The sequence below is a fragment of the Lacerta agilis genome, chromosome 5 (genome assembly GCF_009819535.1).
Source record: "Lacerta agilis isolate rLacAgi1 chromosome 5, rLacAgi1.pri, whole genome shotgun sequence".
NCBI lineage: Eukaryota > Metazoa > Chordata > Lepidosauria > Squamata > Lacertidae > Lacerta > Lacerta agilis.
The window spans coordinates 63,504,856-63,530,355 of record NC_046316.1 but is presented as its reverse complement, the minus strand read 5'-3'; the positions used below and the strand labels follow the sequence as shown (position 1 = coordinate 63,530,355).

Below are 25,500 nucleotides of genomic sequence, written 5' to 3'. Positions count from 1 at the left end.
AGGTCACCCAGCAACTGCATGTGGAGGAGCGGAGACGCGAACCCGGTTCACCAGATTACGAGTCTACCACTCTTAACCACTACACCACACTGGCTCTTAATCACAGCCCTTAATCACACAGAGTAATGCTGATGCTGACATAGCTGGCTCCATCATAAGCCAAAATGACATTAGGATACCGTGGCCAGTATTCAACTAACGTGACTTGCCAGGACCAAGGATTTCGGATTGTGTGATGATGATGATTTCATTTGTACTACGCCCATCTGACTGGGTTGCCCCAGCCACTCTGGGCAGTGTCCAACATATATAAAAACTTCCCTCCCTCCCTCTCGCCTCCCTTACCTCATGTCCTCCCCAAAATCTGCTCCAGAAAGTTGGGGAAGCCCTAGAGCAGATTTAGGTGGTGTGCGTTCTGTTGTGCAGAAATCCTAGCACTGATGGAATGTTCACTTAGCACTACCTTGGATGCAACCTTGGGTAGATGTGTTGGCACCTATCCCATGCTAAATATACAGCTTCAGTATCCAGTTCTATGGCAGAGTGTTGTGTGGATCGCAGTAAACAGTAGGACAACTTCATTTCCCCTGGACCTTTGTTGCACACTCAGAACTCTATGTGTTCATAGTCACCCTATGGGCCTTTGCTGGAGTTTGCAGTCCAGAGAAAGTTAACCAGGTTTGTCATCATGAAATACACCAGGCATAATTAGGCTTAACCTTTCCTGGAGGGTACCCTTTTGCGCAGTAGAGGAGAGAGAATAAGTAGGTCCTGGATTCAAAGGTGGATTTCAAAGGCGGAACTGATGTCCGGGGGGGGGGGGGATTTCTGCTTTGTCAATTGAAAATTTTGGGTTTTGTTTTTGGGTGGGTTTTTTTTTGCATTTTTTTTAAAATAAAAAGCTCAACAACTTTTGATTTTTACTTCCAAATGTTACCTTGGATGTGTCATATATCCAAGTAAATGTTGTTAAGGCCTTAAGTGTCCATTTTTCATCACAGCTCCTAGCAAGCGTTTCTTTGATTGGTAGTCCACAACAGACTTGGTCTCCTGAACTGTGTATAGATTATAGGTCAGAAGGGGCTCAAGGTGGTATGTTTGTCTTACGCTGATGAAGTCAGAAGTTAAAGAAACAGCAAAACACTGCTCAGAGTTTGATTGGCTCTTTGGCCGAAACCCTGAAAGGCAAACAATCTAGCGTATGAACTTGCCTTTCAGACATTTCATTTTGTTGACAGTGCAATAGTCTCTGAATAGCAAGGCTTTTTGCCATTTAACTCGATGCTTATGTGGCTGAGCATCTCAAGTCACCTAGCAAAGAGAAATAGTAAGAAGCATTGGTATCCCTGGTGATTTCCACCAAAACCAAACATTTTCAGCAGGCCAAGTGACACATCCATCATGATGAATGGCATTTCTAGTGGGGAAATGGCTTGTAGCACTACGTTGTTATAGTGTAACAAGCTATACTGACCACTTGTCCGGTATTTATTTTTACTGTTTCGCAATGATTGCAGGGAGTCTGAAAGCTTGCTAAAATACAAATGGCAAATAAAAGCTGCCCTACACTTCTGAATCACTGGATCTTCCTGTCTGGTGCTTATAAAACCTGAGCAACTTTACTGTTTGTTTTCATCCATCTGTTGTGGTCCTCATGATATTGATTGGGTACTGTTGTTAATAATGATGATGATGATGATGATGATGATGATAATAATAATAATAATAATAATAATAATAATAATAATAATTAATAATAATGGCAACAGCAGTCCACTATTTTAATTCATTCTTCTGCTGGGTCTTTCCTCTCATCAGCCACTTCTGCCAGGCTATTTTAACAAATTAATTATTTTTTATTTCACACAAATTAAAAATGTAATTATCCAAACCAGCAGAATCCATTGTTTTCTGTTGAAACATCAACTTCCTTCCTAACACTTAAGAGCACTTCCAGGCTGTTGACAATTTTGGGCGAGATCCAGTCACATCCTGACAAATTCTGGTTGTGTACTTACAGGTGATTTGCTGAACAAATCCACAGGTCCAATCAGGAAATGATGGGGAAATACACTCAAAAGTGTAGGGAAACAAATGATGCAATATTGTCTAACCTTCCCATAAGCAAATCAGAATGGATGCTTAATAAATATCTAACATTGTCCAACCTCCTTTCAAACAAGTCGGTCGGGTCATCTGGAAGTTCCCTGTGTTATGAACCTTGTTTTCTGCTTGAGTGCTCTCTTTATTGATGGAAGACCTCTTATTTTAAGCATCTTCCCTCTCCTTACTATCTACTTCTCTTCATCACCTATGTGGGTGAAGCACTTTTCTGTACAACTGAACATTTGTCATGTGCAGTGTCCTCTTTGCTTCAGACCCAATATTCAGACTTCATCTAAAGCAGACAAACAGCCCTAATGCATGGGAACATTCCTTTGTGATTTCTGGGTTATACAGAGATGGTTAAGCAACTACCCCATGAGGAAAAGGAAGAAGGGAGAAGTTTTCTCCACTGCACATGAGTGAGTGGCAGAATGTACAAGATGGAAGGACTATGAGGGTTGGTGACCATAATGACTCTAGCCTAGCAGTAGAATACATCCTTTGGTAGCCCAACATGACCCGGTTGACTCTAGTTAGAATCATATAGTTGGAAGGGACTAATAACACCATCTAGTCCTTGGAGGGCAGGATAATAATGGTGATCAACATAAGACAAGCACAGGGATGGAAACCTGGAGGGACTTCACCAATTCTGCTGTAAAGGTTCTTCACAATTCTGGACCAGCTCTCCAGTGAACTGTGGTGTAAATCAGGAAGTAAATGCCATTTTGCCTCTATCTCTTTAACATGGTCAAATTAATACTCACCACCTCCCTCAGTGAAAACTGCTTGCCTATTTTCATGCCTGAGAATTGCAGAAGGTAGCAGGAATTGTAGCTTGTCTTCTATACTGGGTTGAACAGACTTCCCCTCAGAGTGGCTGGGGCAACCCAGTCAGATGGGCAGGGTATAAGTAATCCATTATTATTATGATTACCAAGATCTACCAATCAGAGCCAAGATCAAAAGCCACAGAGTTAGAACTAATTCTTTGCTGCTATAGTTAAACAAATGGGCGTGAGAAGCCCTTGCATATCTCCCACATCTACCTTCCACCCACCCACCCCTGTTTGAAGGGAATAAGAACAATTATTTGGAGATTCCTAGTGGAAATGATAAAGTCACAAAGAACATTGTGAAGGGTAACTAACTGTGGATGACTTTGGTGGAGGAGAATCCCATAAAAGGAAGGAGAATGACAGTAAGGGAGGCTGCTGGTGCTCAGAGAAAATTTAGTATGAGTGACCCCATAGCCTCTGCATGTGAGGTGCTGCTAGGATGCTCACAGGGAAAATGTGGCACTAATTATGTGTCATGAGACCTTGAAGGTTGCCTAAATGCCTATACATCAAATTCTTTCAATGTGGACTTTGTAGACAAGCAATAATTTGTAACTTTAAAAACAGTTTGTTAGTAATGTGTTCACAGCTTGATCTCTTTACAGCCAGTCTTTAAATTCTTCCACAAAATGTTGGCATTAATTGGTCTTGTGTTTTAACCCATCTTTCAGACATATCTTTAACAATTTTTCTTATAAATCCATGCCATTTCAGTCAAAATCATTCACTACTTGTTTCCTAGTATGTATGCTTAGGAAAGCAGCAAATATATTTAAGATACTTTCCTAAACATAGAATCGTAGAATTGTAGAGTTGGAAGGGACCCCAACGGTCATCTAGTCCAACCCCATGCAATGCAGAAATCTTAACTAAAACATCCATGACAGATGGCCATCCAATCACTGCTTTAAAATCTCCAAAGAAGAATAGTGCACCACCTTCTGAGGAAGCCCGTTCCACTGCGAAAACAACTCTTACATCAGAAAGTTCTTCCTGATGTTTAGTCAAACTCTCCTTTCTTGTAACTTGAACCATAAACATACCCAGGTCTTTCAATCGCTCCTCATAAGGCTTGTAAATACCCTTCTTAAATTATGGCACCCAGAACTGGACACAGTATTCCAGGTGTGGTTTGACCAAGGCAGAATAGAGTGACATTATGACTTGATCAGGACTCTATACTTTTCTTTATTATTTGAGTTGTCTGGATTTGTGCCTTCAATATTTCACCTTTAAGAAATTCCCATCCATCTTGGACTCACTTCTCTTGAGTATTTCTGACCATGGGATCTCTCCCAATAGTTCTTTAAGTTTTCTGAAATCAGCCTTCTTAAAGTCCAGAGTGCGTGTCTGACTACACTCACCTTTCCCTTGCCTCTGTAACATGAAACCCAGGAGGACACGATCATTTTCTCCCAAGATTCCCAGTACTTCTACTTCATTCATCGGTTCCTCCTTGTTATTGAGGACCAGGTTTCAAGAAAGATTATCTCCTTGTTGCTTCTTCCTCCTTCTGGGAAATGAAATTATCAGTGAGGCAATGCAGGAATTTGTTGGACCTTACATTATTGGTTTGAGTTCCAATAGATATTGCAGTAGTTGAAGTCTCCAATGCCTACTATATCTCTTTTTTATTGTTGGAAATGGCTACGTATTTGAAGCAAGTCCCATGAAAAGTAATGGAACCAAATTCCTAATAAAAATGTGCTTGGTTCCCCTGCCCACAGAAACACAGCAGCAACATTTTTCTGGGAGAACTATAAGAGACAACATTGCTAGTAGACACACACAGTGATGTTTTATTTTGTTAGTCATTTTATTATCAGGCTGCCGTAATATTTGTAGTTCGGAAGAGCATCCAATGTTTGTAGTTTTTATTTTATTTGTTTTAAGATTATGTTTTTATGGATGTGGTTTGTTACTACCTTCATTGCAGTAGGATTTGTTATTGAAAGCTGGGTTTCTGTGTAAAGATAGATAGATAGATAGATAGATAGATAGATAGATAGATAGATAGATATACAGGAATTGGCCTTTTGTGAACAAGATTTCTTCAGTATACCTTCTGCCAACCAATATTCATTCACAGCTGTTAAGGAGTTCTATAAATATCACTTTCCCCCCACAGTTAGAAGCATAGTGCTCCATAATACTGCATTGTTGTAGTTTTAACTTCTCCAAAATAATGACTTGGATCCACTGAGATTCTGATTTACACTTGGTCTAGATAGAAATTAATAGTGGGGCGGAAAACTTGAAGTTACATCAAATATGTAATGGCAAAATTACAATCAGTCTTCCCCACCCACCCCCTTAAGCAATTTGGCCATGTAAAAGGCCTTACTGTGTTCTTTCTTTGAAGTCTGAAGGGGGGGGAATCTGGCCTTGGTTCCTTTACTTGGGGAAAATGAGTTTTGCTGTGTGCAGCAATTGTTCCCATAACACCATGGGACACTTAGGGCACATTGTGTTGTCCTAATCCAAACACTTAGCTCATGTATTGTTTTACACTGAGGACTACTCAATTGAGCCCTGAAACATTTGGAAAGGAAACCAAAGCCACATTTAATAAGGGATTGTCCCTTCCTTAGACCTACTGCTTCCCAAAAGCTGTCTGCTTTATGTAATGCATTATAATTATATGACAGGGGACCAGGAGAGAATATGGCATACAGTTTCCCATAGGTTTCCTTTTTCAGATAAGAAAGATAAACATTCTGCTTAGCTTCACAGCAGCCTCTTAAAAAAAAAAAGTCCCTCTGCAGTTTCCTGAGAAGCAACTGAATGTTGGGTGATCTTTGTAACTCTTGTCCTTTAAGTGTCCAGACAATGATCTCTGTCGTATGGGGAAATTGGGTGCACAAAGTAAGGAAACCCCCTGGATTGAGGTGCATGTCCTATGCTTCCTGAGAATACAGACCTTTATCCGAAAACACTCCCTGGGCTTTCACACTACATTATCAGCACAGATCATGGAGTGAGAAAAAAAAGGGGAGGCTGTTTGTTTTTTTGAGGAGTTCTCTTGTTCTATGGACAAAAGAGAGGATGCTTTTCAGAGAGGCTTATAGTGTTGCCAGTTAAAGTGAGCAGGAGGCATAAACCATGGGATGGGGGTGTCCAAGCATCTGCCTTCCATGCAGAAGGTCCCATGTTCAATTCCAAGCATCTTCAGGTAGAGCTGGGAATGTCCTCTGTCCTAAACCCTGGAGAATCAGTGTAGATAATAATGAGGTAGATGAGCCAGTGCGTCTGACTCAGTGTAAGGCATCTTTCTATGTTTCTAGAAATGGGGAAATCGACATTGTTTAGCAGCAATCAACTCGAAAGGTTTCAAAAGAAAATGTGGACTGTGTCCCTCAAAATGCTGCACAGAGAAGCTGGGGAGGATGGCGACTTAATGCTCAGTGTTCTTTAAAAGGATTGTGAAGTGGACTGGGAGCACCGGAGTTCGAATCCCTGCTCCTCCACAAAGTTATTTTGGTGTGATCTTGATAGATTCTTTGTCGTGCATCCTGATTTTACACGTTGTAAGGAAGGGCAGGAATAAGCATCAGAATCGTAACAACAGAGGATGGTCAAAGATGGGAGGGGCAGCACCAATGGGTGTGTCTAGGAAGGAAGGGGGCAGGGCCTACACGACCTATCAGACCATATGTGAGAGTGAGTGGGTGTTTCTGGTACCTCAGGGTCAGACTTCAGTAAAGATTAAAAACTATTTCTTCATTTGGGTACATATATGTATAACTTTAGGCAGTGGAAGACAGGAGTGACAGGAGTGCCTGGCGTACTCTGGTCCATGGGGTCACAAAGAGTTGGACACGACTAAATGACTAAACAACAACAACAACAATGTATAACTTTAAAGGTGCTGACCTTTAAAGCCCTAAATGGCCCTCATCCCAGTATACTTGAAGGAGCGTCTCCACCCCCATCGTTCAGCCCGGACACTGAGGGTCCAGCGCGAGGGCCTTCTGGCAGTTCCCTCACTGTGAGAAGTGAGGTTACAGGGAACCAGGGAGAAGGGCCTTCTCAGTAGTGGCACCCACCCTGTGGAACACCTTCCCATCAGGTGTCAAGGAAATAAACAACTATCTGACTTTTAGAAGACATCTGAAGGCAGCCCTGTTTAGGGAAGTTTTTAATGTTTGATGCTTTGTTCTGATTTAGTCCTTTGTTGGGAGCCGCGCAGCATGGCTGGGGAAACCCAGCCAGATGGGCAGGGTATAAATAAAATAATAATAATAATAATAATAATATATAATAATTACTACTACTACTACTTAACATTTGATGATGCAGCTATGATTCAACAATGGCATCCTAGTCAGGAAAGTGTTTGCTTTAGGTTGATGTCCCCAACCTAGGAAGATTAAGCAGCAGACACACACATGCATGCAAGTATATGCAAACACACACACAATGCACTCAGCAGTCAAGCTACATGGAGAATCACTTTTAATTAATAGCTAAATGTGCTCAAGAGGCTGCTTCCCCTCCTGCATCCATTTGCTTAAAAGGATATGCCAGTCCTTGCCTGGGGAGGTGCTGCATTTTAGCAAGGCAAAACTTTCATTAGGAGAGTTTCAAAAGTAGCTGAGGTGTGAGATTGCATATTGTAAAACACATGGACGAGAGAGGTACTTACTCATTACTGTCACTGCACCGCACTTTGCAGCACCTAACTCGTGCTATTGGTGCTTTTCTATTTATAATCTATATTGCAGCCTCCCTAAGATGTGTGTGTACTGACATCTGCTGCTGTGTGCTTGACTAATACAGCACTAAGATTCAAAAGGTATGAAACATGTACCGTATTTTTCGCTCCATTAGACGCACCTGACCATAAGACGCACCCACTTTTTAGAGGAGGAAAACCAGGGGAAAAGATTCTGAACGAAACAGTGGGTGTGTGGGTTTGTGTGTGGTGTGTGTGTGCAGGCTATAGCCATGGACATTCTATGAGATCTGCTGGTGAATTTGGGGTGACCCAATACAAAAACCCTGAGGATCCATGTGCTTTTACCTCCCCCCTCTCAGGCAGCCTCCTTTATTGCTAGCTCCCTTATCTCCTCCCCAATCTGCTTGCCGATCATCAGCTGTTCACAGCAGCTTCCTATTGACTTCAGTGGGTCCATTTGAACTATTCAGGTTCTTTTTAGAGCAAGTGCTCAAAGCCAACATAGCATTCAAACTTATGCAGAACTGGTATGATAGAGTTTGGAAGGGTTGCACTTGTAGACAAACTAGCACAACATTGCAGAATAGTCAGAAGTGACATTACCAGTGATAAATTTTATGATAACTGTCTCTCTTCATTTCTTTCATTAATTCTTCACCAGAGGAAGCTAGACCACTTTATGTTCAATTTTCTTTTTGGAGAGATATGTTACCCTGAACAATTAAAAAAAACACCTCATTTATTACCCATTGTCTATTCACTAACTCTTGAAAGGTTCTATAATAGCCAAGTGGAATTGAGTTTCCCTTTAACATCCCACAGTATCCTCAGCATTCTCCCCCCACCCCAGATTTAAAACATTTTATTTTTGCATATTAAAAAAATTGTGCATTCCAATAATTAAATCATTTGAACAAAAAAAAATGGCACTCGGTTAACTGCATTTTACAGCTTGCGGGACCTTGGTACAGCTTTGCGTATATTCGGGTGTTACTAGATTACTGTAGTCCCTTCCCAATCTTCCTTAGAGACACATGCAAGCTCTTTCGTGCCACCAGGACCAAGCTGGACAGTCAGATGGAAAGGGCACTGCCTTCGTTCACAGCATCAGTAGTTCTCTCTATTATTTTTTTTAAAAAAGGATGTGAAAAGGGCAGTACAGTCATTCAAACTTTATCCAACCTCTTTGCATCTTACAAAGTTAAAACAGCTAAAAGATAAAATAGAAGGCAATGCTTGTGGAAAGTATACTGTACAATGTACAGTGCATAATTTGGAAGGGCCGGTTTCATTACGATTCACCCGCTTGCTTCTCCTGTACAATTGTTTCTTTGAAGGCAGTGGGTTTTTCTCTTGCGTTTCCGTCTTTTTCAACTTAGACTTGTCGAATTTCTCGATTTCCGCCATATCTGGTTTGTCAGACATATCTGCTGATTGATCAGTGATGTGCTCTGTTCATGTACAATTCCACTCTTTGCAGCAGCTGCTCTGGACCGTCATATAGTATCCTCAGCATTCTAACATAAAAATAAGTTTCAAAAATAAGTGTAATTCCACTGAAATAATTTTGATGAAGTAAATTCATTTAGGGACTGGAGAGTTTTTCTTTACACTGTCATTCCAAAATAATGTTGCAAAGGTGAGTTCTTATTAGTCCTGGACCAAATTTTGTCCCATGTTTTTAATGATAAAATAAATTGCATTTGGAATTAATCAATGGGGAGAGAAGATTTCTGTGAAATTTGTGGTTGGGGTGTAGGATTTTTGCCCCACTTTCATTACTTTGGAGGGGAGTGCTTGTCTTTCATTCTATAAATAATCCCAACAGTGGTGTGCACTCTGCAGCCTTCCCAGGTGCCTTCTCCTCAATTAAAACCCAGGGCGAGGCATCATTAAAAGGTAAAGGTACCCCTAACCATTAGGTCTAGTCACGGACAACTCTGGGGTTGCAGCACTCATCTCGCTTTATTGGCCGAGGGAGCGGCGTACAGCTTCTGGGTCATGTGGGCAGCATGACTAAGCCGCTTCTGATGAACCAGAGCAGCGCACGGAAACGCCGTTTACCTTCCCACTGGAGCGGTACCTATTTATCTACTTGCACTTGACGTGCTTGCGAACTGCTAGGTGGGCAGGAGCAGGGACCAAACAATGGGAGCTCACCCCGTCACGGGGATTCGAACCGCCAACCTTCTGATCAGCAAGCCCTAGGCTCTGTGGTTTAGACCACAGCCACCCGCATCCCTCATCATTAGGTAACATCATTGGGGTGTTTCTGACAAGTAAGTGTGGGAAGCCAGAAAAACTGCAGAGTGCTGGACAAATGTTTCCTGGAAAGAAGCACATCCCTTCGCCCACCTTGCAATGATAGTGTGAATTCAAATAAAGGATGTTTAATGTTCCCTGAGATGAGGCTAGGAAATGGAAGCTTCTTTTGGATGGAAGGAAAACTTCTGAGAAACTGGAAGGCCGATTTCAGCACAACACTGTTTCTAACCTCCTCCTTAAGTAATTCCTTCTCCAAGCAAACCAACTTGGACTCTAATCCAATTAACATAACCTCCACCAGGGTCATATCCCGTTTGATAGACAGACTAGACCAGACCAATGCATTTTACTTTTGAAGAGTTATGACAAATGGGACCTTGTGGCTGTAATCCTTTGTATATTTTCCTGGGAGTAAGCACTATTTAACAAAGTGGGGTTTACAGTTTACATGCATAGCATTGCACAGCATGGCACTCAAAATCTTGTAAAATATGTTTTAAGACTAGTTGTGGTTTCAGCCTTTACCAGTTCAATCTCTTTGTGTGACAGTACACTTGAATATATGCAAGCATGCATCCAGAAAGATGGATTAAGTAGAGAACACCAGTGCAATTTTTAAGAGATAAAGAAATCACATTTCCTATCATCTGCTATGTGTAATCTGAAAGCTAAATTTAGCCAAAGCTTTGTTCATTGCATTAGATAATGTACCTCCTTAGAAATGCTAAGATACTACTCTAAGATTGATAGTCATGAGCAGAACCTTAAAAACCTCTGATGCATGACTATATAACCATTTAAACTGTCATGGCTTTCCTCCTGTGCAAAGAACACTGGGAATTGTAGTGTGGTCAGTTGCAGAGAATGACCTGTTTGGTATCGTAGGGACATGGGATCTGCCTTATACCAAAGCAGACCATCGGTGCAGCTGCTGTCCAGAAAAATTCAGGCAGGGAAACTTTCCCAGCCCCACCTAAAAATGATAGGTCTTGAGCAGATGCTCTACCCTGAGCTATTGTGCTAATCTCTTCACACAAAACAATTCCCAGAGTACCAAGGCAAGAGGAAATTATTGTTAAACAACTCGAATCTGTGTTGTGGATCAGACTCTCTAACAAGATGCTCTCATGATGCTTTGAATTCCAAACTACTTTCCTCCTGACCATTGTGGCTATTGGGAATTGTTGTCCAAAATATATGGAGGGCTACTTAAAAGAGCATTGTAAGATTGAAATTTAGATATATTTTGAGGATAAGATAGGCTATAGATCAGAAGTTAGTTGCATTGGATATAAGATGATATGATAAGGTAAGAGATAGATTTAATGAATTAGATAAGGATAGAATATAAATTAAGAGATAAGAGATATAAATGGATATGTTGTTAGAAAATAGATTAGAATTATATAGGTTTTGGAAGTTATGAAAAAGGTACTCACAAGGGACGCAGGAGGAGGAGACAGGAGGAAGTCCCAATAAGATGGGAGGGAAAATCGAATTATTTTTTATAGAAGTAATAAGTTGTTATTTGGTTGTGGTTTTTTTTTGTTTTTCGTTGATGTTGGTGTTATTGTAGTGTATATGTTGTTATTTTGTTTTTTGTTATGTCAAAAAGTCAATAAATATTATTTAAAATATATATATTATATGGAGGGCACCAAGTTGGGTGAAACTGATGTAGGTATATCCTAAGGCTTTTTCAGCCTTTCCTATAACACGTACAGTAGCTTGGTTCGTTTCCCTGAGTAAGCTATGTTTCACTAAGCCTATCATTCCATGAGATGATCCTCCAACTCTATGATTCTATGATTCTATGATTTGTATGGTTTATCTGCCATGAGATTCCTCAGCATCTGGATGATCAGCAGTTAGTTAGGCATGCTGTTTGTTTTAAGGTAGATCGCTGAGCCCTATGAAATCATCGTTACCTTATTTACACATTGCCACAGACAGATATTCTGTAAAATGTGTTTACTGTTTCAGTGATGGCTAGGGGCTCTCCTTCAAAGTGGAAAGAATTCCTGTTTGTCAAATAAGTCACTACGTTCAGCTCAGTATCACTGACAAGCAAAATGCTGACACAGGCAATGGCATTTATCTGAATTCTTAAAATGTAGCCAACTTTCATTTATGCAAAATTTCATTTTCTGCTCTAGAAAATGGCCATGGCTGAGCATAATTCCTGTTTCTTGCCTTTGAAGCTGAGCCAAGCGTCTATGTTTACAGCTTCCTAAAGGGACATCACTTCTCTTTTGTTCCAAATGGGGAGTGGCCTGTTTGTTTTCATTTACAATGTTCAGCAGCCTTGCTGTAGGCCAGTGACAGCAGGACAGCAGCAACACAGGATAATCACAGCAGCCAGTAAGCCTGTAGCAGCCAACTGGATGGCCATCTAACACTGCATACCAAAAAAAACAACAACACTGTTTACCTTTTCACATGACCAATTGTGTAAATTCAGTAAGTTTTGAGAATAAAGCTCTCCCCGCCACCCCCCAACCGGCTGCCGCCTTGATTTCAATCAGCATGCTCCTTCAAAATATCTCTATTTTTGAATGAATGCAGGAGTACTTTTTGTATTTTGAGACTTGTGAAAATAGGTTAGAGTTTAGAATTTTCATCTTCACACACATTACCCATTTGTTCTTGTCTGAGGTAAAAGACATTCATGCAGGGGAGGATACTGTGTGGAGGAAGATGCTATTGGTTGGGGATTGGATATGCCCCTACCCTGAGGAATATGGGATGGACACCATTGGAGTTGATCTGCTTTTTACAGCAAGGCAAGGGTTAATATTAATATCAAATAACATTTTGCCTTCAGAAAACTGGTAGTTCTTTTCACACTTGAATTTCTTGGCTTTCTATCAATGCTAGTCATACTCAGTGTAGACCCACTGAATTTAATGGGCATGACTAACTTAGCTTCATTAATTTCAGTGGATCTACTCTAGGTGAAACTTAGTTGGATACAACCCAGGTTTAAGATGGATCCCCTCCCTCCTGTGTTGTGTTTTTGTTTCTGGGGCATCCAACAAATTTAGTTTACTGACATTCTCAGGGTTCTGTTCTACAGCTCCCTGATCTCTGCAGTTTCCTGGCAAAAAGGAATAACTATCTGCAGAAAATTATAGTGTAGAGACTGTGCTGCTACCTTTCCTGTAGCATGTAACAAGTTCTTGTTTTCTTGAATAATCTGTGTTTGTTTAATAAAGCATAGCTCTTGTTCTCTGCTATGGGATTCCTCGGCCATTCTCCTGCTTATGCCATACTAACATCCGGATGAATGTAGGTAACGCATCCCCTTCTCTGTTAGGCTGCCAGTCCAGCCATACTTTTCTGTAAATAAGTCCCATCAAACTCACTCTGGTTACTTCTGAATGTATATAGTTTCAGGGTTAATCATTCTCGAGAAATGTTAGAGGATTTCCACAGGGATAGACAGACATGTTTTTTGTTAGAGCAAAAACAAGATAGTCTTGAGGCACCTTAAAGAAGGTTTCATAGAGAATGAGACTCAATGACTTTCATGTCACTTTCACAAATTATATTTATAGATCAGGAAAACTTTATCGGGGATTAACAGTGGGAAACAACAACCTTTGCAAAAGCCTGTGGGGGATTTATTAAAAGCATGAGCCTTAGTGCACAATGCACAGCTCTTTGACTTCAGTCGCAAAATACTCATGGACTTCAATGGATCAGATATACTAGGATATTCTCCAATGCAAAACTCAGAGAACTGAACAGTTCTTATTTCATCTCAGTGTACATGGGGAAGCATACAGCATATACTCGCTGGAAGACATGCATTAGTTTTTAAATACCCCAGCATTCCAACAGTGTGATCTGCAATGCAATTAAGCCAAGCGCTTAGACTCCTGGAGCCTGTTTAATTCCATTATGAAGTTGATAGCAAAGGCATCCCATCCCTAAGCATTTTTGCCCTGAACCAGTGACAATAATCTGGGCTCCAACTGAATCTGATTAGTGTTGGTATGTGCATTTCCACTCGGGATTCTAGTTAGCCCCATACAACAATCACACCCTACACGTAAAGCACATGGCTTCTCCCAAAGAATACTGGTAAATTGTAATCTGCTGAGGATGCTGCAGTCCCCAAAGCCATGTGCTTTATGTGCGCTTTAAATGTGCAGTGCTACAGTAATACAGTATGTGGAAACAAATCCCATTGGTTTCTGCTGCTGCCTATGAATTAACAGGACTTGTTCCCCCAAGAGCTAATCAACCTGAATGCAGATATATGAGTTCACCTGTGATGTTTGATTTGGATTCTGGGGGGTTGAACATTTTGACCAGGTCTAAGAAGTGTGGATCTCCAGATGTTGGGCTCCAACTCTCATCAGAGTTCTTGGTGCCAGAGTTCTTGGTGCACTTTTTTCTTGGTATATTTAATAACAAGAACTCCAATTTATTTAACAACATTTGGAGCCACAGGTTATCAATCCCTGATTTTGCCAACAAAACCATCCAGGTATATTAAAGTTCATTTGGTTTCTTTTTATCCTCAGCTGACTAATCCCCTCATGTAATGCAACAATTTATGAATGACACAACTAGAGACTAATGTTTGTTTGAGCGAGTTCAAAGATGATTCAAGGGCTTCAAGAGAGTTATAGATTACTGCTCCAGGATATCCTGAAATCCATAGGCAGCAATCATATATACATTTACCAGGCAGTAAGTCCCATTCAACTCAGTGAGGTTTCCTTCTGAGTAGACATACATGGATTGCAATGTTTGTTTTGTTCTTGTTTTGGATGGGAAGCAGCTCTGAGTAATTTGGGGTGCATGGTCTGGGCATCTATGTGTGATGCCCTGATCTTTGTTCATGGCATGTTGTACGTTTGGATTGCATAGACTGACTGTGGCCAGGACTGGGTGACTGGACTTCTTTCTACTGTGTGATTTTATGGTATGTGTATAGACACATATGAAGAAACTCACACAATACCATAGTGTACTACAGAACTGCAGTTAATCAAACAAATACTATATTCTGAAAGGGATTTTAAATAAACAGCTTTTCCATTTCTACCATTTTTGTTTACTAATGAAAGAACAAAAAGTAAGCCATCAGGCAATTTGCATAAATAAGGTTGTATCATTATACGTTTGGGAGGCCTGTTTAGGTAGGTAATAATGACACCTAGATGCACATGATATGCAGGCATCTCAAGTGATTGTTGATTTTGGCTGATTAGATGCCTGCTTGATTAAATAAATGCACACAATGAAAATCCTCAATTAAAGACTCATTTGAGGCCTCTGAGAGGTGATGATTGTGTTCCCTTTAGTAGGAAATAAGTTGCCATTTCAAACATCTGCTAGGCAGAGAGAGCTAACTTGCACCGGGAATATATTTACTGCAGCTGCAATCCTTATACTCACTTACCTGGAAATAAGTCCCATTGAACTCAATGGAACTGCTGAGCAGACATGTGCAGGACTGCACTGTAAATGGCCTTGTGCAGATTGTTGAATCCTTAAGTTGAAGGCAACTTATTTCCAAATATCTTGTGCAGAAAGAGTCAGCCTGAGCATAATTTGTATGTCAGTAACTCAATTTGAACACTCAAAATTCCTTTTTGGTGTTCCTATTTGTGGATCTGTCTTTGCAATGCTCCAGCTACACTTCTATATGCATATACTGCCTGTTTTTTTCGCCCACATGGGCAAACACGTACAATTTATTGTTTTGCATGCAATGCGTACATAAATGTGTGTGCATATATGTGGGTTATAATCAAGCTTGGTCTCTTTAGGAGAAACCTAAAAGTGTGGGGTAAAAACAATAAATTTATTTATTTATTTATTTATTATTCATCCAGTGACAAACCAATCTGAACCTGATGCAAAATCCCTCCTTTAAGAAAAGCTTTCCCTTCCATTTCCCACACTTTATTTCCTTTTGGTCTCATTACTTTTAGAGTAAAGAACAGTGCCTAAAATGTCATGTTTATGTGTATGCCTTGTTTCCTTCCCCAGTTGTTATTGGAACAAATAATCCAGGATCTTTAAATAAGCATGACAAGTTTATAAGGGGCGGGTGGGAGAGACAGACTTCTGTAAAGACTGTTTTAAGATAATCAATTCTCGAAACTGTTGATGCCGCAAGCCTGCTGAAAATAGGAAATACGGCAGGGGAGGGGAAGGAGATAGGTACCCACAAACAGCAACCCCACGGCTTTTCTTCTTGGGAACGAAGAGATCACATTCTCCGCCGTTTCATCTTGCTGGGGGTCAATCTGTGCAAGGCTCGGTTCATTCTTAACAGATTGAGGTAGGGAACGAGGGCTCCGAAGGGCAGGGTTCCTCTCCTCCCTCGGAATTGGTGTGAAATTGACAAGTTGCATGAAACCAGGCCGGAAAGTGGCAAACGAGAAGTAGGTGATCGAAGGGATCCGCAAACACGTTTCCCTTGCTGAAAGGTGGAGTGGGGAGGGGAAGAGATCCAGTTACCCCAGTCAGCTTCTCCTTCCCACCCACCTCTTTTGAAATTTTCCGAGAGGATCTTGTGTTGTGTAATTTGTAGCTGCCCTTTCACTGTATCTCTCCAAAAGAAAAGGAAAAAAGAGATATGTTTACACGCTTGTGTGTGCCAGGCAAAAGTTGAAAATGAAGTACTGTATTCTGTTTTTCTTCGAGTCGGGCCGCTTGAGGACGAGACAAATGGCTTCGGTAGGAGCTTCCGAAAATTAAACAAAGAGGCTTTGGGGAAGCGGGCCATTGTGAAGACAGTCTATAGGTTTCGGGGAGGCGACCTCTGTACTTCCCTTCATATTTATTCCGTTGGAGTCAGAATAACCTTTACGTGGACTAGAGAGAGAGAAACCGGCATCCCTAGCAGATCGTCCGTTTAGGGCGGGAGGGGGGGCATAGCTACAACATCCACCAGCGTTAAAAGTTTAAAAATAAATAAAATTTTCTTTCAGACTAGAATCGAAACTGTTCAGTTGATAATGATGATTTGAAACAAAGACACCGCTCGGCTCTGATTGGCATGTTTTTTAAAAGACAAAAATAAATCAAAATTATCTTTTAAGAAAATAAAACAAAGAATTTAAATGGAAAGGAATATTTCCCTGCTGAGTTTTGTTCTGTTTTGGTATATTTCACACTACCACAAGAGTTGGTAAGCCCGGGAAAGACTGGCTAACTTTAACCACAAACTCAAACGTTCAAGTGCGTAAAAGATGGGACTTCTTGGCTCAGATTGAAATATTATTTGATCCAGTTGCCAAGCTAGTTGCCGTTGTACCCTCTGAATTCAGATATAGGTTACGTTACAGTGGTTGTCGACGATCTGTTTGTTATACTCTCAGTGTCTTATCCTTCATAAATTAAAAGAATTGTTTAAAATGGGTTTATAAAAATCATTGATTTCCCACAAGGTGAATTCATTACCATCATAAGATTTCATTTCTTTACCTGTCGAGGAATTTTGAGGGTGTTCAAAGCGGGCTTGTTCTTTTCGGTAATTTCTATGTTTGTGTTAGTGTTTTATGTCATTTAACCCGCCATGCCATCTTTTAACAAAACATGAAATGAAAGAAATGAGATATGGTAAGGAACTTCCATTGTGCCGTAGCCGTCAATGTGTGAGAAATTTAATCTGAATGGTCCAAATTCTCTGGTTATCCTCGGAGCCACCCCTGGAAACTTGTTTATTTTTTTTTTTTAAGGGCAATAGCCTCCGTTCAATGAGGAATTGATTTTAATAGGTTTTCAGGATCCTTCACGCTTTTGGTATTGTAGCCGCTTCACTTTGCCTTGCATTTCTTGAGTCTTGTCTGCAAGAACAAGAACAAAAACTTATATCCTCAGTATCTTATTTAAAACGCGCGCACCACCTTGCAGCCCTGACGCAAGATCCATCCGAAGCTAGTCGTATTTTCCATTGCTGTCAATTGAAGAATTAATTGTGCGCTTAACTCTCTTTCTGAGACCAATGCTACTTAAACAGTGGAAACCATCGCGTATTTACTCGGAGGTAAAAAAAAAATAGTGGGGCTTAGAAATTGTTGATTGGATAATTCCCTAGTCAACAGAAGCAAGGCAATAAATGAGCACCATTCTTTTAAAAAAGTAAAAGAACTGCTGTGATATTTGGGATAAAAAAAACCCAATGAAAACATCATAATCACCATTATCATTATTATGCTTTGTATTCCGTGGTTTTCTTCCCTTTCAAAATATTGTTTCTGTGAATACCCTGATCCAAGCCAACCATTTTACTCATCACCCTGAGTCAATCTGTGTGATTGAAAGCAATTAATATTTCCTGAGCCGGGGTCATTAAAATGAAATGAATGTGATTTCCCCCCCTGGCTACTTCCTGAATTGCCCAGGAGCATCTAGGCAATATGGTTTTCCAGCTTTCTATAGCTAACAAGCCAACTCAGCATGCTTTTCGTTCATCTGCCCTTCCCTCTTAGCGCAGACAGGATTCACCCGTGGAAGACTGGCTATTCGTTTCAGCTGGATGGAGACTGCGCCACGGCGACCTCGATCCTAAACTGTGACTTTGAAGAAAACACCGTATGGGCCTTACTTCCAAGTTAAACCCGAATCCTAAACGGTTTACTTAGAAGTAAAGCCCGGTTTATTGCGGCAGAACCTATTTTTCAGGGAATAGGAATCCTATCGTTTAGACAAAAGAAAGATATGATCCGCTGGAAAACCTATAATCTGTGCCTTAGATTTATCCCATCCCGATTGCCAATAAACCGTAGTATCGGCAGCCGGAGTATTTCAGGTACTGAAGTCTTGTTGGGCGTGTCCTTTTGATATCCACGTGATTCTCTGATTTATCTCCAAGTTCACATTTCAAACCCCGCTAAACCTGTCGCTCTTTTTGGCCCTGAATATGCTGAATTTCAACCCAGTATTTCTCGGATCCTGGTGCGTCGATTTAATTTGGATAGGGAGCAGGTCGTAATCTGGAAATGCCAAGACTAATCCCTCCGTGTGGGTTTCAGTAGCTCCAGGTTAAGATCCAGATACAAACTATGCCTGCAATGCGATCCTGACCGTGTTTGCTCTGTAGGACCCTCTTCAATGGAACTTGCTGCCATTGGGACTTACTCGCTGTTAAACTGCGTTATGAGTTGCAGCGTGCGCAGCCTTTTCTGCAGGAATTCAGCTCCACTCCCGATTGCTTATGAATTTTAGAACTGGACGTTGTGAACCTGAATCCACTTTGGCTGAATTTAGATATACCTTCGCCTCTGTACATTGCACGTCCTTTCTAATTGCATGACGTTTTAGCACTGAGTTTGGGGAGAAAGAAAAGAATGGAAGACTGGCATCCCTAAGAATCTAAGGGCATCTACAAGGGGGGAATTGATTGTACCCCTTTTCCTTTTTTGCGGGGTGGGAGGTGAAACCCTCCCGTTCAAAGAGAGAGGTTTCACAAATCACCCCTTCAAGAAATTTATTTATTTATTTATCTGCGGAAGATGCTAAACCTGCTGATGTATACCTAACCCTTAGCACTGATAAGAGTGACCTCGAAGTCAATGCCAGGGAAATAACATATCGATCCCTGGAAGCTTAATATTTACAGACTGATGGAGCCAGAGCAAATTAGGTACCAACCTATATAAACTTACCTGGGAGTAAGTCCTATTGACCTCAGTGTGGCTTACTCTTCAGTAGGCATGCTCGTAGATTGTGCTGGAAGCGACGCTTAGTTCCCCAAGAAACCTGAGGAGAAAGTCTTGTCAGTCTCGAGTTCAGCTGCAGACCTTGCTGCGCACTGACCTGGGAGTAAGTCTAATTGGCTTCAGCGGGGCTTGCTCCTAGAGACATGAGCTGTCACTTCCTTCGGATCCAACCTATTCTATAAACAAATAGATTGCTTCTGGAAAAGCTAAGCTGGGTGGATCCTACCATTATTTTTAAAAATAATAATAATATCAATATCCTCAGGAAGGCTTGCCAAGCAGGGGTTGGCTGCCAGTGTGCAGTAGGAGGAGAGGGAGCAAGGAGAGATTTTCCTTGAGCGAAACAGTGACCCCCCCACCCAGTCATTCCGTGTCAGCCCTGCGCGCTGGGTAGAGACACCCACGGCTGTCCCCTCACCTTCTTCTCCATTTCTGCCCTCCTCCTCCTCCTCCTGAGTTTCTGATTTCCTGTCAGATCCCACTGAAGCGTGTGAGGAGAGAGAAAGAGACTCCCCAGAAAGCCACCCTTTGGCCGAGCGCGCTTGCCTCTGTTGCCGCCGCCGCTGTTCCAGGCTTGGGAAGGAGGGCTCTGCAGTCTGGCGGAGGTGATGACACACAGCACAATGCTGCCGCTACACCTGCGGAAGGAAATGCCTGAGAGCAGGGCGGGGTGGGGGGAGCAGCCCCGGCCAGCCTGGGTGGTCAGGGGAAGGAACTGGCCCTCACTAGCTCACGCCACCGGACTCCGAAAGATAGAGCAGCCGCGGCTCTGAATCGCAGCAGGCGGCGGAGCGCTCGGTTTCCGTCAGGGGGCCAGGAGCTGGCCCCATCGGATCCAGAGGCAGGGAGCCCGCCTGCTTAGCAAAAGGGAAGCCAGGCTGCTGCAAAACCTTCGGGCCGGTTTGCTCCAGGGCAACTCAGCTGGCCCTCGGGAATCGGACCCGCTTGAGTTCGGCGGTGCTTACTTCCCAGTAAATGCGCCCCGGACGGCAGAGCCTCGTAGTTTATTCGGATCCACAGAGCCTTTGGGTGCGTGCTTGGCATCCTACGTGGAAAGAGGTTTCCCCGCCAGCTTCTCTGGGCTTAAAATTTCAGGAAGGGGCTGATCTAAATCGGAGAGCTCACTTTAAACACCCAAGCTCCAGAAAAGCAACAGAAGGGATTCCAACAGAATTATAACAGAGATCACTGCAATAGAAAATATGCACTCCATTAGAGGCACACAAAGATAGATCCTTAGCACGTCGGTTGCAAACCAAAAATAATGCGCTTTTAAAAAAAAAATCTGCTGTCCCTATATGTACCTCGTCTTAGTTGAAACATTGACTCAGGGGCTTCCTGGCCTTTAACGAGAGTCTCATTCTGTTAAATAAAAACTTTTGGCTTTATTTTGCTTCCAGGCTGTAATAGTGTTAAGATACAGGTCTTAACCGAAAAGAGCAGCACTTTCCCCGATTGCTGTTGGGAGATACATTGTACAGACAATATGCTCTTAGAAGACTCCTGTTGCATTGTTTCAGTCCTAAGCATACTTAATAGGAAGTAATCCCATTAAATACATTTGGGCTTACTTCTAAGTAAGCTTCTTCTTTTTTCTTTTTCGATGGCTGAACAAGTCGTAAAACTTGTTTTCTTTACGCGTCCAATAGGAAACAGCATATATTTGAACATGTGACTTTTTTAACTGCGAGAACAGCCACAACTTGGAAAGTAAGTTTTAGTGAAAACGATGAAATTTGGAGGTAAATGCGTTTGGGACTGTTAGTGACCTGCCACAATTTGGTCACCTCAGTCTTTAACATTTTAAATCAGGAAGATCTCAAATAAACCTGATTTTTTGATTCCGACAAAGGGAACGGAACTATTGCCATGTGCATTTATTAGAAACTAATTGTCAAACATTCCATTTTTTTAAAAAGCATCACATACAGTTTCAAAGAAATTCAGTTGCGTGAACGCAAAAAGATAATCATAAATTACACACACACAAGCACACACACACAGAGAGATCATTAGGTGCCTGTTTAGACCCATTGACATCAATGGGGTTTTCTTCTTCTTTTACAAATATTATATATGGGGGCAGAACCAGCGTGGTGACATTTCCCATTGTATTTAGCTCTATGCTCCACTCCCCAAAATCAAGCGTGCATAATTTCCAACAGGCTACATAAACCAAGGCGGGCAAGTTACCCTGATTAAAGGGCCTACCCACCCAAGGTTAAATCTCTACAAAGCTCCGCAGCTGAATGGCTGAACAGAGTCACAAGAGCCCTTTCCAAGCGAGAAAATTACAGAGTGCGCAAGAACTGCGTTGACAGAGCCCATTTCTCTTCAGGAAGTGGGGGCGGCGAAAACTGTCATGCCCAGAATGAATGAAATTATGTACATTCGAAGCGGAGATGCAAGACCTGATGGTCCCAAGTGGCCATACCAAATGAATGGCAAAAGGGATTGTTCGCCCTTGGACAGTAAAAGGAGCCTCACGGGCCGGTGGCTGTTGAGAACAAGATGAGCAGTTTTTACAGGTCACGGGAACGTGGAAGTTACCCATCTCTATTGGGGAAACCCCAGAAAATCGAAGGCCCGGCAGCTAACTCGGTTGATAGGCTTCGGTCCCAAGGCCTCGCAGAGATCACGGCTTCAAGGCCGACCTGAGCGTGGGATTTTCCCGAAGGCACTGGAGCACCTGAAGGAAAGCTCGAGGAGGCACCAATTAACCCGGGGAAACAGCAGTCTCCTCGAGCTCTTCGGAAGAAGTCTCGCGAAAACATAGCAATTCTCTTCCTTTTTCCCCCAGCTCCCCACCCTCCTAATTCATTCGCCGATTTATTTGTCTCGCTGCCTCTCCCCCCCCCCAACAGACCTGGGGGATGTCTCTGAAATCTAGAAACAAACAAGTGATACCTGAATGACATGTTTTTGAAAAACATCTTGTCCGGAGCCAGCAGCGAAGCGAGCTGTTAGAGGGCTTGTTTGCTTTTGTGCACGCCTAAGGTGAACTAAAAGGTTGCAAGGACAGAGCCCCAATATACGTGGGATATTTATATTTTGATGTGTCAAGTGGGAAGGGCGCCCGAACTCGATTCTAAGTAGAAATCACGCTGCTCGTTCTGTCTCTAGATGGACAAGATAGATAGGCAGAAAGAGAGGGAGAGGATTGTGACTCCCCTCCTATGTATTAGCGCCTTAAAATATATGAGCAGGGCGTGCAACTTTGTACTCTCAAACAAGGTGACAATAACAGCAATACTTCTTTGGAAAACAGGCGTTGCAGTTGCAGCAAGACGTTGCCACCTTTCCAAGCCGAGATCCTTCAAACTGCCTTGCGTTCCCAGCCTACGTTTTCTAGAGCAACCTTGCTGGACATCCCTGAGATGGTGGCCGATTCTTCCCGGCTTCCGTCAGCGGCCCCCAGCCAGCCAGCCAGCCCGGCTCATTGAAGAGCCCCTACCTCCCCAGTCGAGAGATCGCCCTTGCAAATTTGCTATCTCTTTGCAGCGTGGAAAGAAATGTTTTCCCCAACACACACACACACACACAAAACTTCTCCTCACTTGTTTTGCTCCTAAGCTGCTCGTGCGGGGTCGCAGAGACGCAGCTTCTTTCTTTTTCTCCTGCCGTGGATTCTTACCCTCGCCTCTTACCCTCGCCCTTCCCTCTGCTCTGGGACCCCCGTGGGACACCAGCCTCCGGATTCCTCGCTGGGGTGGACTTGCGCGGTTTGACTTTGCCATGAACTCGCCCGTGCCCAGCTGGCTCCCAGGCTTGTGGGACGGGGGAGGGGGTGGCAGAGAGAGAGAGAGAGAGAGAGAGAGAGAAGAGAGAGAGAGAGAGAGAGAGAGAAACTGGGGGGGGGGGTGCGATGGGAGAAAAGGGATCCTGACGAAAGCGGAACTCGCCGGAGCCCATACAAATCAGAGCGGAGCTCGTCCAGAAGTTGAGTGGATATCTGAGCCCGCTGATCAGAGGCTGCCTCTTGCAAGGGAGACAGAAGCGAAAGAGAGGAGGAGGAGGAGGAGAAGTGGGTGGGGGACAGAGAGAACCAAAAAGCCCACCAGGCTCAGGCAGGACTTAAAGCAGGCAGGCGGGACAGGCGCTCCCAGCAGATCGCCCTGAGAGATCGAGGGGAGCCTCCTCCGGGATCCGCCGGAGACCCCCTGAAGAAGAAGAAGGCGCCTCCGAGGGGCACAGACGCCGCAGCAGCCGCAGGTGGTGCCATGATGGCCACCGGCTACCCAGACCCTGCGGGGCCCGAGGACGCCGTCTCTCTCCTGCAGCAGCAGCAGCAGCAGCACCAGGCCGCCAAGGAGCCCTGCCTCGGCGGAGAGTCGGCGGCTGCCAAGAGCGAGCTGAGCCCGCTGCCACCGCCAAGGCGTCCCCGGCGGGATCGGCGTCCGCCTCGGCTCCTTCGGCGCCTCGGAGAAGGGCGACCCGTCTCAGAAGCCCCCTTACTCGTACGTGGCGCTGATCGCCATGGCCATCCGCGAGAGCGCCGAGAAGCGCTTGACGCTGTCGGGCATCTACCAGTACATCATCGGCAAGTTCCCCTTCTACGAGAAGAACAAGAAGGGCTGGCAGAACAGCATCCGCCACAACCTGAGCCTCAACGAGTGCTTCATCAAGGTGCCGCGAGAGGGCGGCGGGGAGCGCAAAGGCAACTACTGGACGCTCGACCCGGCCTGCGAGGACATGTTCGAGAAGGGCAACTACCGGCGCCGCCGCCGCATGAAGAGGCCGTTCCGCCCGCCCGCCGGACACTTCCAGCCCGGCAAGAGCCTCTTCGGCGCCGCGGCCGAGGCGGCCGGCTACGGTTACCTCACGGCGCCGCCCGCCAAGTACCTGCAGGCGCCTTTCCTCAACGCGGCTGCCGCGTCTTGGTCCCTGGCGCAGCCCGCTCCGCCGCCGCCGCCGCCTCAGGCGCCTCAGGCGGGAGCCTACGCCGCCTGCACCATGGCCGCCGTGGCTGAGGGAGCGGGGAGCGGAGGCGCCGGGAGCGGAGGAGGCGGCTCGGTGGGGGAGGCGGCGGAGGCGGCAGTTCCCTCAGCCCCGTCGGCGGCGTCAAGGGAGTAGGCCTGGCGGCCGGGCCTGGAGGCGCCGCCGCCGCCGCCTCACCGTACGGGCCTTATTCCCGCCTGCCGGCCATGGTGAACTCGTACAACGGCATGGGGGGCCACCACCACCACCACCACCCCACCACGCGCACCACGCGCACCACGCACGCCCCACCACCACCCGCACCACCACACCAGCACCATCACCACGCGGCCGCGGCGGCCCAGCAGCTCGGAGCGGCGGCAGTGGCGGCGGCGGCGGCGGCGGCTGCTGCGGCCGCCTCGGCAGGGAGCGGCTCCCCGCAGGGCTCGCCCAACGGGCCGGCGGGCCTGCAGTTCGCGTGCGCCGCGCGCCAGCCGCCCGAGCTCGCCATGATGCACTGCTCCTACTGGGACCACGAGAGCAAGCACAGCGCCTTGCACTCCCGGATAGACATCTGAGAGAGTGGAGGGCCCGTCCGGAAGAGAGATGGCAGGCAGAAGAAGAAGAAGCGCCCTCATCCTGGGCATCCCCATCATCATCATCACGTTGGATTTCTCTCCCTCTCCCTCTTGTAATTCCCCTTGCCCCCCCACCCGCAGCTGAAATGGGACAGTGACTTTGAGTGCCAAAGCGAGAACCACACGCGCACAACCCCCCTTCGCCCAAGTCCCGTGTACCTGAAAACATACAGATCCTCTCCGGGTGCCCGTGAAGGCAGCGTAAGTTCAGAGGACTTCCACGCTCATCCTCATTGCTGCAGGAGCTCCGTGGGTCCTTTGGTTCTGCGTTTCTTTTTTTCACTGGGTTTTAGGGTTAGCGTGCACATATAAAGGTGGCCGAACAGTATTTGCCTGGTGAAACTTCTATCTCGGCCTTTTGTTTCTCT

The 25,500-nt window shown here is 44.3% G+C and overlaps 2 protein-coding genes across 2 annotated transcripts; one reads left to right on the top strand and one right to left on the bottom strand.

Annotated features, from left to right (window-relative positions):
* Nucleotides 1-8,880: 8,880 nt before the first annotated feature.
* On the bottom strand, nucleotides 8,881-9,083 carry LOC117046328 (thymosin beta-4-like). Its single transcript, XM_033148127.1, is given in 2 exon segments — nucleotides 8,881-8,958; nucleotides 8,961-9,083. Coding segments are annotated over 2 exon segments (132 nt in total). The 5' UTR covers nucleotides 9,049-9,083; the 3' UTR covers nucleotides 8,881-8,914.
* A 14,369-nt stretch (nucleotides 9,084-23,452) lies between these two features.
* On the top strand, nucleotides 23,453-25,105 carry FOXL2 (forkhead box L2). The gene is given in 5 exon segments (XM_033148173.1): nucleotides 23,453-23,930; nucleotides 23,998-24,590; nucleotides 24,644-24,740; nucleotides 24,743-24,798; nucleotides 24,800-25,105. Coding segments are annotated over 5 exon segments (1,152 nt in total). The 5' UTR covers nucleotides 23,453-23,797; the 3' UTR covers nucleotides 25,073-25,105.
* Nucleotides 25,106-25,500: the final 395 nt, after the last annotated feature.